Here is a 13879-nt window from a genome sequence, read left to right on the forward strand (position 1 = left end):
TTCCTTCACTGCTACAGTGAGCCACGCCGGTTCTTTGTTCTTTTTCCTCTTGGAACTCTTGTTGAAACTTCTTTAGAAAAATTTAAAAGCACATTAAAAAGCCACCTATACAAAGATGCATTTGAGTCATAAACAGGATAACTCTTTTATCAACAATCTCAGGCTCAAATACTTAGACCTAACCAGATCTATATATAGGTCACAACTTCTCCCTTTCATTTTTAGACCTAGCTTTATTTGTAAAACATCTTCAATTACCCTCCTGATGTTGTTTTTCCTTAAATGTTCTTCTACTTTCTTTAACAATTGTAGTTCACTCCTCTTTCCCTATGTATCACTAATTAATTGTGTACATCGATTGTATGTTTATCTGTATAAATTGTTTTATTTTGTCCCTCGCAAAAAAAAAAAAAATTTTATTGTTATACGCATTGAAAATATTTGATATTGCATTTATATCAAAATTTTAATACACTTGAAACTTGATATGCGGTATATATAGATTCTGTGCCTCGGTGACTGTGTCCTTAACCCTTTCAGGACCAAGGGACATATTTGTCCCATAACTTTAAAATCCTATAAATTTTGATTGGGATAGTCTACAGTTCTAAATTTGATATGTACGGATTCCATATGATACTGCCTTTATGTAAACAAACTGGTTCCGACATTCATTCATTAGCGTCGTTGCCAGATTGACGAGAAGATTCACTTGCCACACTGTCCATAAGCCAGAAGTATGATTTTTTTTAAAAAAAATAATGATATTTCACAAAAAAAATCAATTTTTGGCATCTGCAAGCCCTTTTTACCATAAAAATGTCGTCAAAACCACAAAAATTGGCCTACGATCCTTATGGTCCTGAAAGGGTTAAAAAGGAACTATACGCTTTACACTTTAGCGTATTTATAGTGCTGCTTCTCTTCCTAATCTTCTTCCTCACCATGACTCTCATCCCTTCGTAGTTCTCACCATAACCTGCTTATATGGTATGGTGAACCCTGCAAAAACCCACTCAAAACCTACTGTACCTACATAAAGATGACACCTGCAGGCAGAAGGGCTATTGTTGTGGTGTACAGGTGGATACAGTAGGTTTTGGGTGGGTTTATGGAGGGTATACCATAGAATATAAGCAGGTTATGGTGAGATGTGTTCCTTGGACTTTTTATGTGCTGATCACTGTAGTAAACCCTAGGAGTGAAATTTTTTTTCACTCGGAGAATAGTTAAGCTCTGGAACACATTGCCAGAGGTTGTGGTAAGAGCAGATAGCGTAGCTGGTTTTAGAAAAGGTTTGGACAATTTCCTGGAGAAAAAGTCTATAGTCTGCTATTGAGAAAGACATAGGGGAAGCAACTGTTTGCCCTGGATTGGAAGTATGGAATGTTGCTACTCCTTTGGTTTGGGCCAGGTACTAGTGACTTGGATTGGCCACCATGAAAATGGGCTACTGGGCTTGAAGGACCATTGGTATGACCCAGTAAGGCTATTCTTATGTTCTTAGGATGCCCCTCTCCTAAGAATGCTCACCGCTCCTACATCCCAATAGCTTGTTTGTGTATGCTTTTCTTTTGCACATTTATTTTGAAAATGGTCCTACAAGATAGACACACTAAGCTCAAAAACATCTAAAAAGTGGTAATATTCAAAACAAAAAATTAGATGTTTTTCTGATTTGAAAATGGTCATTTTCTCTACTGAATTTTTGGACTTTTTCCCCAAAACGTCCAAACTCAGATTTTGATATCATATCGAAAATACTCCTACACTCTCCAGGGATTCAAGACAAAGTTAGACAAATTGCTGCTGAACCAGAATGTACACAGGTAGGGCTGGTTCAGGGCACTAGTCCATGACCTAGGGGCTGCCGCAGGAGCGGACTGCTGGGCATGATGGACCACTGGTCTGACCCAGCAGCAGCAATTCTTAAGTTCACATCAATCTGAGATGTGTGCTTCATAGAGATAAGCATGTAATGCTACTACATAGTGGTGCAACCCATTCTGTTAACACTGACTATTGACTTGTGGGTCCAGAATCTTTATTTTAATATCATTACTGAAGACACACACACTGGATCCCATAAGCAGAACAAATTTCATGACATGTCCCTGATATAGTTTCTCATATCTTTCTGTGACATAGTGTGTGGTGCAGTGTTTAAAGCAGTAATCTCACCATTGCCCCAGGTACATTAGATAGATTGTGATCCCACTGGGACAGACAGGGAAAAATGCATGAATAAAACCATGTTAAACTATTCTGAGCTCCCTGGGGAGAACAGTATAGAAAATTGAACAAATAAATAAATATATAAATTTTGATCTGTTATAAACATGTATTCCCTAGAGATTTAATAAGAGAAGAACAATATCTTTTACTGTGCCCATGGACAAGTTTCCTGCTTTCATCATTTGCCCTATTAATTTGCCTGTCAATATGTAAGAACACATATCCAAATAGCATCACCTACTGTCTAGATAAGTGCTTTGGGGCCATTTCTACAGTATCTGGCACTTTTCAGAGGCACTATCTGCACATTTCCACTGTAAATCATTAATGACCACCTGGATAGTGCTGATATGGAGTATTTGCAGTCTCTGGATTGGGTGTGCCATTAATGTCATGGCTCTACCAATGTGTTGCCCAGCACAGCATCTGCACCTAGAGATGATGAAGATTGGTTTATTTCACCCTGGAGTTATCAGGATAGCAGTGTAGGATTCTCTTGTTTGGCACAGTCCTTAAGAGATTTCATATCACAGGGCTTCACAGAATATTTATTTATCCTGGTCCTCTCTGTTTCTTCAATTAGTACATGCACACTCTTCTCCAAGGGAGCAGTTTCTCTGAGGGATAGGGATAGCCCTTCAAGGCCAAGGAGTAGGTTTCACTTTTCATCACAAATACTCAGAGATAGATATGGGGTGGTCCAACTAACTTTACTGAAAACTCAAACGATGCGTGTACTTTGAGGTAGTCTGGTCCTGAGGTTGTACAGCATTGATAAACACTGTATGCTTCTTCTATCTGCACTACATGCTTCCTCTATCTGTGTCTGTGATCCCTTTCAATAAATATCAGTATCTTTGGAAGATAGGGGTTTCCCAATTCTGCCCAAAACTTCATAGTTTGGATTCTCTTCCACAAAGGAATCTTTCTCCACAGTACCTTCTTCTGTAATTAAGCACCTGGTTGGTTCTTCTCTTTCCTTAGCATTGCTACTCAAGCTCTCAGATCAGCATTCAGGCACATAGGTGGGTAAAACCTAATTTATACATGCATTTCACACAAGATACAAACTTAAAACTCAAAGGAGGTTTCTCAGTGAATAAAAACTAATTAAACCCACAAGCTGAGCCTTAGGGCATATGCTAATTCTGTCAGCAAATCCAGACAAATCTACCAACAAAAATCTACACCACATCCTATTGTTCTCTGGCTTAAATAAGGGCAGGCAGGACCATTGCAGCCATCTCAACACAGGATGATGCAGCAGATGGTATACACCTCCTCTCTACACCGTTGATGTGGTTATGAATCTAGAAGCAGATTGGACTAGTGTGAATCTTGAAAGGCTCCTTACTGCAGCAATATTCAGTTTGCTATCCATTATTAAGATAGACATGGAGAAAGCCGCTACTTGTCCCTGGGATCTGTAGCATGGAATCTTGCTACTATTTGGGATTTTGCCAGGTATTTGTGACCTGGATTGGCCACTGTTGGAGATAGGAACTTGGCTAGATGGGCCATCAGTCTGACCCAGTATAGCTATTCTTATGTTCTTATGATATCTTTAATGCTACCCTAAGTTTTCTAGATATCTTATTCGGATAGCAGATTGAATATTGCTGCTACCTGGATAATGCTGCTGGTCAATGCTCTACCCAGATATTCAACACCAGCCACTGACCAGTGCTGAATATTTGGATATACAATGTTCCCCCATGAATTCGCTGTTCGCGGACTCGCTCAATCGTGATCTGCTCCGACCGCCTCTTCCTGTAGTAAAGTCGGGCTACTCCAATCAGGAGCTGCCCTCTCCTGCCTTTTGTCAGGCAAAATTTGCGGGGGTTCCTGTACTGTACTTTAATGGCTGCAGCTGGTGTTTAAAAGAAAGTACCAACTGAGGTGCTTAATATTGGACCATTGGAGTATAGGGCCTTTTTTTCCCTCTAAAGTATTAAAAGTTTTTCTGATCATGTTAAAAAGGAGATAACCTCCAAGGGGGGAGGGGGGGGAGCTAAATTATTGATTAAATAGGCATAAATATGTTTTACTATAAATTCTAGGAGCAACAAGTTAATTTATTTATATTTATTAACTGCCTTTTAATGAAAAGATTCACCCAAAGCGGTTTACAATACATCAAATAGTAATCAGGTCCTCTTAAGTAGTTTCCCTATCTGTCCTAGGAGGCTCACAATCTGACTGCGGCACCTTGGGCAACAGAGTATTAAGTGACTTGACCAAGGTCACAAGGAGCAGGCTGGGATTGAACTTGCAACCTCAGGGTGCTGAAGCAGAAGCTCTAACCACTAGGCCAAGCCTCCACTCTAGATATATATGATTTTTATAATGTGCTAGTGATGGCTTTAATTACAACTATTCCTTATCAAATCATATTATGAACTTCCTTTTCACAGGTACTAGCTTGCTGCAAGAAGTAGTGTATCTAGTAAGTCAGGGAGCTGACCCTGATGAGATTGGATTGATGAATATAGATGAACAACTACCTGTCTTAGAGTATCCTCAGCCTGGTCTTGATATAATTAAGGTAAGTTTGACTTAGTCTATGTTTTTTTTTGTTTTTTTTTAAATTTTATTATTAGGATTTTATATACCGCCTATCAAGGTTATCTAAGCGGTTTTACAATCAGGTACTCAAGCATTTTCCCTATCTGTCCCGGTGGGCTCACAATCTATCTAACGTACCTGGGGCCATGGAGGATTAAGTGACTTGCCCAGGATCACTTATTTTTGAATAACCACTAATTTTTAAGAGTTTAAATTCTTGCAAAATCCTATGTGAATTATCCCAAATGAATTATATTTATATAGGATATGTTTCAATTTTACAATATTACTGTAAATCAAAAATAACAAATTTAATAAATTTGTCCAAAACTCCTGCAAGCGAGTTGTTAAAGAGTTATTTTAGAGACCATCATTATTTTTGAATATACACATGAGGGAGATTGACATTAAGATTGACAGAACACAAATAAGTAATATTAACACATGCACAAAATGCTGCAAAACTAATGACAGGAAATGGTGTTATTTCTTTGCTTGAAGAAGAAATGTGAGAAGAAGGCCTCAACTATTCAGCATTTCAAAAAGTTGTTTTGCCAGTATTAATTTAATATTCTTTAAACTGTGCCATCTGAGTTCTGTGCTATACAAAATAATTCATACTGGGCTAAATACTGTATACTGAAAGGTGTTCAACCAACCGATGGATTTTCAAAAATTATAATATATTTGGAGAATTCCTCAAGATAAATACTACTCCAAATGTCAGCATAATTAGCCATACCAATAAACTTTTGCTACGGGAAGCTTTATGGGGTAACTCCTCATCAGTTCACTGTTTTACTTTATAAATTTATCATTTATTTAACTATTTTCAAAATTTATGACAATATATAGTAGAATTTAAGAAAACTTATCTTTTCCCTTTAGCTGTGCATGACGGTTCCTGGGCTGAGCTGAAATGAACTGTGATGAAAAAATTGAGGGCAAAGAAACCAGGTGACTTACTGGTCTAGTCGACTGGAAAACGAGTCGGATAAGCTTCTTCACAGTACAATATTGAAAGCGAAAGTGAAACAACACAGGAAAACTCAATGAAAAAAAGCAAACAAATGTGCTGACGTCAAACTGTGATGTGTAGAGACGAGTGTCGTAGAGGACTACTGAGAAATTGAGTCCACTAGACCGGTAAATCACCTGGTTTCTATGCCCTCAATTTATTTCAGCTCAGCTCATTTCAGTTCAGCCCGGGAACCGTCATGCACAGCTAAAGGGAAAAGATAAGTTTTCTTAAATTCCACAATATATTGTCATAAATTTTGAAAATAGTTAAGCAAATGATAAATTTATAAAGTAAAACAGTGAGCCGATGAGGAGTTACCCAATAAAGTTTCCCGCAGCGAAAGTTTATTGAGCGGTGGATTGGGGACGCTGATGCTCTGAAGAAACTTGATTGCATAATGCTAGCTGATCTAAAATATTGGTACGGCTAACTATGCTGACATTTGGAGTAGCATCTTAAAGAATTCTCCAAATATATTATAATTTTTGAAAATCCATTGGTTGGTTGAACACCTTTCAGTATACAGTATTTAGCCCAGTATGAATTATTACTGTGAAGGAACTTATCAGACTCGTTTTCCAGTCCACTAGACCGGTAAGTCACCTGGTTTCTATGCCCTCAATTTTTCTATCTGCTCTGATTTCACTCAGTATTTAGTTCATAGTATCTCTATGGGTTATACTTTTTTACATAGTAAACTCTTAAGTTTTATACTGCGCACCATATCTACTTGAGTCCCATTCCCTATTTATTAATGCCTCACCGTAGTAGCTGCTTTCAAAACATTGTTAATGTTACTATGGTTTGGCTCAGACTTTACTAGGTTCCGATTTTTAATGATTTTAAAAAAATGTTTTCTTAATAAAGCTTATTTTGGTTTTTTTGGCTTCTTGTCAGGGCAGGATTAATTCTTTGAGGGCCCCTAGGCACACAAGTACACTGGGACCCCCTGGCCCTGCTCCTTCCACGCCCCACCCATGCCCTGCCCCCATTTATCTGTTTTCTTATTTATTTCTTTATTTCCACTTGTATTTCTTTCTTTTTTAAAAATTCAAAACAAAAATTAGCATACCAGTGCAGTTTTTCTTCTATGCAACCCCAAAACATCTCTGAACAATCCTTCCTTCCTTTCCCACCTACTTACCCAGGACTTTAACTCTGAACCCTTTCCATAAATATATAAAAGTGTTCAAATATATTGTAAAGCAGTAATACTATCCCAAAAAATGTATAAGTCTATATTAATAGTCAAGTTTACAACGCCTCTCAACTGCCTCACTCTATGTCAACCAACTGTAACCCATATATATGGATAAACAACCAAATCTGTAACTCCTCTAGAATATTCCACTCCATGTATGTTAACTTGTAACGAAACAAGGCAAGCAGTCCACCAAAGAATCTAACATGAAACAAAAGAAGATCGGCAGAAAATAAGGAGATTCAAATCAGGTTTATTCAAGGTGATCCCAAGAACCATGCTTGATGCATTTCGCCAAACAAGGCTAGTGAACGCTAACAGAAAACCATGTCTTTCATAAACACAGAAACATATACACCCTCACCCAGTATGGAATAAGTGATCACAAACTGCATACAGTTAAACACCACAGAAACAATGACATATATGCTGAAAAATATAAATATAGCAGATGTAAATTTGAAGAAACTGACAATCACCACTTTACAAATTAACAAATAGAAATAACACAAAAATTGAAAATAAGAATATACCATATTATTTGACTAATCCATTTTTCAATTAACTTTCAGAGGCCATAGCCTCCTTCAGGTCGGAATCATTCTCTCTAATGTCATGACGTCAGAGAGAACACTTCCGACGCAGACGCAGATCGCAAGAGGAGCCTGTTCAAACCCACAGGTTTGAACAGGCAGCAAGGGAGCCGGCCAGAAACTAAGCACGTGCCAGAGGGAGGCACAGAAGAAAGGAAGGGAGAAGGCCGTGTTTCAGTAAACACAAGCTGGGCCGCGGGTTGGACACTTGATTTAAAGGTTTGCTGCCGCTGCTGCTGGTTAAGAAAAGCAGCAGCGGCAGAATAAGGAGGGTGGTTCTGGCTATGGGCCTCCCTGACCATTTCAAGCCCTAGGCCCGTGCCTACTTGGCCTACCCTTTAATCCGGCCTTCTTGTTTACTACTGGTAGCAATACAATTTTTAACCGCCATTATCACCATCTTTTACAGCCTTAGCACAGACAGTATTGTTCCCCTACGTTGTTATCTCGTCGTGGCATTATTTTGATTTCTGATGCTCGGTGGTTCTACATAGCACCATCTCACTTTCAATTGGTTTTAATTTTTTAATTATTAGCACTATATACATGTCTGCTATATTTTTCAATTCCTATATTTTTTTGCTCATCCCCCTTCTTTACCCCTATCTCGTTCTGTTTAGTTTATTTTTTCAGTTGTAATCCTATGGTTCCCCTGAAAGTGGGCTGTATACTCCTTAGGTATGTATGATTGGCTTCACACTGATTCTTTATCTTTGGTTCCTTGGCATTGTCTCATAGCACAAGCTCACAATTCTGATCCTCAACATAGCACCATTCTTCACAGTGGGAGATTCAATTTTGAGATTAACTCATAGCAGCTTTAAATCAACTTCATAGTTTTGGTTCACTGTTCCATTTATTAATATTTATTGTTTCAATTTTCACATTAGCTTAATGTAGCCTAAATATCACTTCACATTTTTTGGTTCACTGGTTCACAATTATACATTATTGCTGATATCAATTTTCATATTTTCCTTCATAAATGCTTACACATTTGTTCACTTATTTACATTCTCACACTAGACACCTGATGGGAAGGAGTGTGTTTTTGAAACACGGACTGTGTCGAATCCCGGTTTCCCACACAATTTGACTATCATTTGGATACAAACTGTTTATTGTTCTACGTATTGTGTTTTAATTTTTGCTGCAGTTCTCTTTTTCGTTTGTTGCTTGACATATTACTGCAGTCCCGTTGAATTTGTTTGCTTGTGTTTGCAATCTCTTAACCTCCTGATACTCTAATCTGGTTTTTCTATTTACTTGTTCTGATTAAATTTTCTGACAAATATCCTTTAGATATCGTTCTTTGTCTTGCCGAACTTGACATTGAAACACTCGGAGAAACATGATGGCAGATAAAGACCAAATGGCACATCTAGTTTGCCCATCCACAGTAACCATTATCTCTTCCTCTCTCTAAGAGATCCCACATGCCTATCCCATGCCTTCTTGAATTCAGACACAGTCTCTGTCTCCACCACTTCCATGGGGAGACTGTTACACACATCTACCACCCTTTCTGTAAAAAAGTAGTTCCATAGATTACTCCTGGGCCTATCACCTCTTAACTTCATCCTATGCCTTCTCATTCCAGAGCTTCCTTTCAAATGAAAGAGATTCGACTCATGCATATTTACATTATGCAGGTATTTAAACGTCTCTATCATATCTCCCCTCTCCCGCCTTACCTCTATCACCAGAAAGTTTTGCTTGTCTTCTTTGTTCTACTACTTTTCTGGTTTCTTCTGAGGTCCAAGGCGACATCTTGGCTTACGGTTTTGATGTCATTCCATAACTCTTGTAGCAAGATAGGCAAATCTGTTGTTTAGTTTTAGTCTGATGGAATATTTTCAGTGTCATATTTTGGGAGGGTTTTACTGGCCTACATTGCAGGCACCTAAGTTCTTTTCAGAATCGTGAATAATAGCACCAATCTCTGTCTCCACCCTCAAACATGCCCATTTAAGCATTAGGCGCCACTAGGCACCATGCGATAAGTGCCTACCATTTATAGAATCATTTAGGTGCCTATTGGTCAATTAATTATTTTTCCGAGGTCATTTAGGTAGTTAATGTGGCGCCTAACATAGGCATCCATTATAGAATCTGGCTCTTAATATCATCGATGTGTAAAAAGTCCTTGTCTCTGGGTGATATACAGTATTCACATAATTCTCTCCAATGACTGACAAAAATATATTAATTTTCTCCTAGTCCTCTCCCCTCTTTGATTCAGCACACGTATACTCTTCAGGGGGTCAGTTCTCTCTAGAGGGAAGGGCTCAGGCTCAGGTTTTGGCTTCACCAAAAGTACTCAGTCTGGTATGGGGTGCTCCAACTAAATTTAATGAAGACTTGTGCAATTACAGACCCGTAAATCTGACTCAGTGCAGGGCAAAAAAGTGGAAACAAAAAAATAAAATAAAATTGTGGAAATGTAGAAAAACATGATTTAATGAGACAGAGTCGGCATGGGTTCAGACGAGGAAGGTCTTGTCTCACCAATTTGCTTGACTTCTTTGAAGCTGTGAATAACCATGTGGATAAAGGTGATGTAATGTATCTAGATTTTCAGAAAACTTTTGACAAAGTTCCTAATGAGAGGCTCCTGAGAAAATTAAAGGAGGCAATCTTCAATTGTGGATTAAGAATTGGTTATCAGACAGAAAACAAAGGGTAGGATTAAATGACCATTTTTCTCAATGAAGGAGGGTAAATAATGGTGTGCCACAAGGATCTGTACTGAGACTGGTGCTATTTAACTTATTTATAAATGATCTGGAAATTGGAACTACAAGTGAGGTGATTAAATTTGCTAAACTGTTCAAAGTTGCTAAAATGCATGCGGACTGTAAAAAACTGCAGGAAGACCTTAGGAAATAGGAAGACTGGGTGTCCAAATGGCAGATGAAATTTAATGTGGACAAATGCAATGTGATGCACATTGGGAAGAATAATCCAAATCATAGGGCTAAGATCCAACTTGAGGGTCAGCATTCAAGAAAAATATCTGGGTGTTATTGCGTTCAGTACGCTGAAACCTTCCGCCCAATGTGTGATGGCAGCCAAAAAAGCAAACAAGATGCTAGAAATTATAGGAATTATTAGAAAAGGGATGATAAACAAGACTAAGAATGTTATAATGCCTCTGTATTGCTCAATGGTGCAACCTCACCTTAAGTATTGTATTCTGTTCTGGTCTTCTCAAAAAAATATAGTGGCACTAGAAAAGGCTCAAAGAAGAATGACTAAGATGGGGAGCCTGATACCTTTGAGGGATACCGGAGGTGACTTTCCTGCAGACCCCATGCTTCCTGCAGCAGCGGCTGGCATTTTCCTTTTGGCTGTTTGCCGGGCAGGCATTGTAAGAGATGGATCCCTGATGTCACTAGGTCCATCTCCAACACTTTAAGTTGATGCCACTGCCGCGGTATAGTTGGGAGCATGATACCTTTGAGGGATACTGGAGATGATTTTCCTGCAGCCCCGTGCTTCCTGCAGCAGCGGCTGGCATTTTTCTTTCGGCTGCTCACCGGGCAGGCATTGTAAGAGACGGACCGCTGATGTCACTGGGTCCATCTCCAACACTTTAAATTGGCGCCGCTGCCACAGTTGCGGCTCCAGCTGCGTGGCTGAAGGGGCGTGCCCTAAGGGGTACATTTTGCCCCTTGGGAGCCCCTTGGAGCCACAAGGAGCTATGGAGGTGGAATTAAGGTTGTATTACTTTTTTTCACAATTTCTAATTAGCTTGAACATGGGGAAAAGGAAAATTAAACCTAAGAGTTCAACACCGGCTGTATCTGACCCTATGGACAGGCATTTGACATTATTAACTGATAATCCCTCAGCTGCAGCACTTAATATGAACTCTTCTATATCGGGTGCTTCAATGAGTCCTCTCGAACAAACTCCTCCCCTTCTTCCAGTATAGAGTGATAGTAGGAATATAAACCCTACTAGTTCCAACGAATTTGTGGCATCCTCCACTCAGACAAATAAGCTAGTTTTGACTGAAATACCTGTCACTTGATTTTTCAGGTGTAGTGGAGGATCAACCACTAACGGAGGAAACACAAGATATTACCTTGAAAGACTTGTGGTTAGGTATTTCTAGAGTAGAAGGGTTTCTCAGGTCAACTGTGAAACAAACAGTGGAATTTTCACAGTCTGTTTCTCATAAGCTTGAAAATGTGGATTCCAATCTGGGTTGTTTGGATAAACGATTAAATGTGATGGAAGCTCAATGTACTACACTTCAAGCTGTTTCAGTATCTGCTGTTAAGGATTCTATGGTGATACATTCTAAAGTGGAAGTAATGGAAAATATGTATAGAGCAAGAAATCTCCGCTTGGTTAATTTCCCAGTAACTCATCTACTATCACCTGAAATTTTATTAAGGAAATTTTTTTTAAAGAAATACTGGGGTTGCCAATGCGGATAATTTTCCTATCAATAATTAATATTATGTTCCTCAGAAAAAAATTAGAATTCGCTCAGGAGGTGGACCATCTGGTATCAACTGAAATTAATTTGACAGAGTTTTTGGAAGATAACCAGGATGCGATCCAGAGTCGGACCACTCTGGTGATAACATGCATGAGTGAGATAGATAAGATGTTAATTAAGAAACTATACTTTAAAAATAGGTTAACAAAATTTTGTGGTGATCTGGTTAGAATCTTTCCAGATGTCTCTAGAGAACTCAATTAAGGAGGAAAGAGTTTTTGAAATGAAAAGCTAGAGTTTCAGCTCTTGAGGCATCATTTTACCTAAAATTTCCGTGTAAATGTCTTGTCAAGTTAGAAGACATTGAATTTGTATTTTGGGATCCATTTAACTATAACAATTCCTAATTGCTCAAGAACAGAAATGAGTTAGTACCTATGAGGTTGGGTTTAACTACCGAGAAATAAGAGGAGGAAAATTAATAATCCCTATATGAGTAAAGAATGGTTCGGGATTCGCGAGGGTGAATCGTGAATTATTTCTTTTTCTTTTTACTTATAAACTTGTTTTTTTAAAATCGTATCATATCTCCCCATTAATGTGGGCTTAGAAAGGAATTTGATATGGAATGATTACGTATGTTAATGTTTAAGGAAGGTCTTTTTTCTTTTGTTTAATGTAACAATGTAATGATTGAAATTTATAAATTAAAAAAAAAAAGAATGACTAAGATGACAAAGGGGATGGAACTCCTCTCATATAAGGAAAGACTAAAGAAATTAAGGGGCTCATAATCGAAAGAGAAAAACGTCCAAAAACTGGCCTAAGTCAGCACTTGGATGATCATAAACGAAAGACATCCAAGCACCGATAATCGAAACTGATTTTAGACATGTTTACAAACTACCTAGGCCTTCCTAGTGCCGCTGAATGACCAGAGCTAAACGGGGTGTTTCAGGAGGAGTGTCGAGGGCAGGATTTGGGCGGGCTGTGGGCCATGTTAGATTTAGTCGTACTGAATGTATAACCGAAAATTTTACAACACAGCCTAGATGGAATTTGGACATTGTGACTTAGGCCATTTAAAACATGGTCTAAGTCACAGATACCAACTTAAAGTGACCAGATAAGTACTTCAAACACAAAGTACAAACCCCCACACACTACCCCAGTGATCACTGACCCCCCCATAAAAACTGTAATAACAACTCTAAATATCTGTCTCCAGAACATCAGCACCTGACAGCCTGACATAGGAAAGCCTAGTCGAGCTGCACAGAGGAGTCTTAAGTCATCTTGGGGGTGGGTTAGGGACCCATGGAGAGTAGGACCCAGGCCCATAAGCCACTGTAAGCACTGCATTCATGGTGCAACATGTGAACTCCCCAAAAATACCCCAAATTGTTTTGCGCCGCCTTATAAGTGGCTCCTGCAGCCATAAGGGCTATTGGGGTGGTAGATAGGTGGGTCTAGGTCTAGGATATTCTGGGTATGTTTTGGGAGGCTCACCATGACCTATAAGGGAGCTGTAGTGAGATTATAATGTGGCACCCTTTTTGTGAAGTTCACAGCAGTGCCCTGTAAGGTACCCCACTATTCAGGTGCCATGTCTGGGTGTCCAGTCCATCACTTTGCTGACCCCTCCCACATTCAACAGGGCTTATTGTAGGAGTTTTTGACTTGGACGAATATTTAGACAAAAATGTGGTATAAAGATGGACGATTTAGCAGCTTGGATGATTAGATGACTGGACTTATAGTTAGACGATTTTCAAAAATATATATATTTTGGGCATATTTTTCAAAAATGT

General features: G+C 38.8%; 1 protein-coding gene across 1 annotated transcript in view; it reads left to right on the top strand.

Moving 5' to 3' along the window:
* SULT4A1 (sulfotransferase family 4A member 1) overlaps positions 1 to 13879 on the top strand; it is an 87155-nt gene that overhangs the window by 47689 nt on the left and 25587 nt on the right. Inside the window, exon 2 of the mRNA XM_033953051.1 lies at positions 4650 to 4780. Coding sequence (XP_033808942.1) covers positions 4650 to 4780 — 131 coding nt within the window. The remainder of the gene's footprint in view (positions 1 to 4649; positions 4781 to 13879) is intronic.

Source organism: Geotrypetes seraphini, chromosome 7 (genome assembly GCF_902459505.1).
Source record: "Geotrypetes seraphini chromosome 7, aGeoSer1.1, whole genome shotgun sequence".
Lineage (NCBI taxonomy): Eukaryota > Metazoa > Chordata > Amphibia > Gymnophiona > Dermophiidae > Geotrypetes > Geotrypetes seraphini.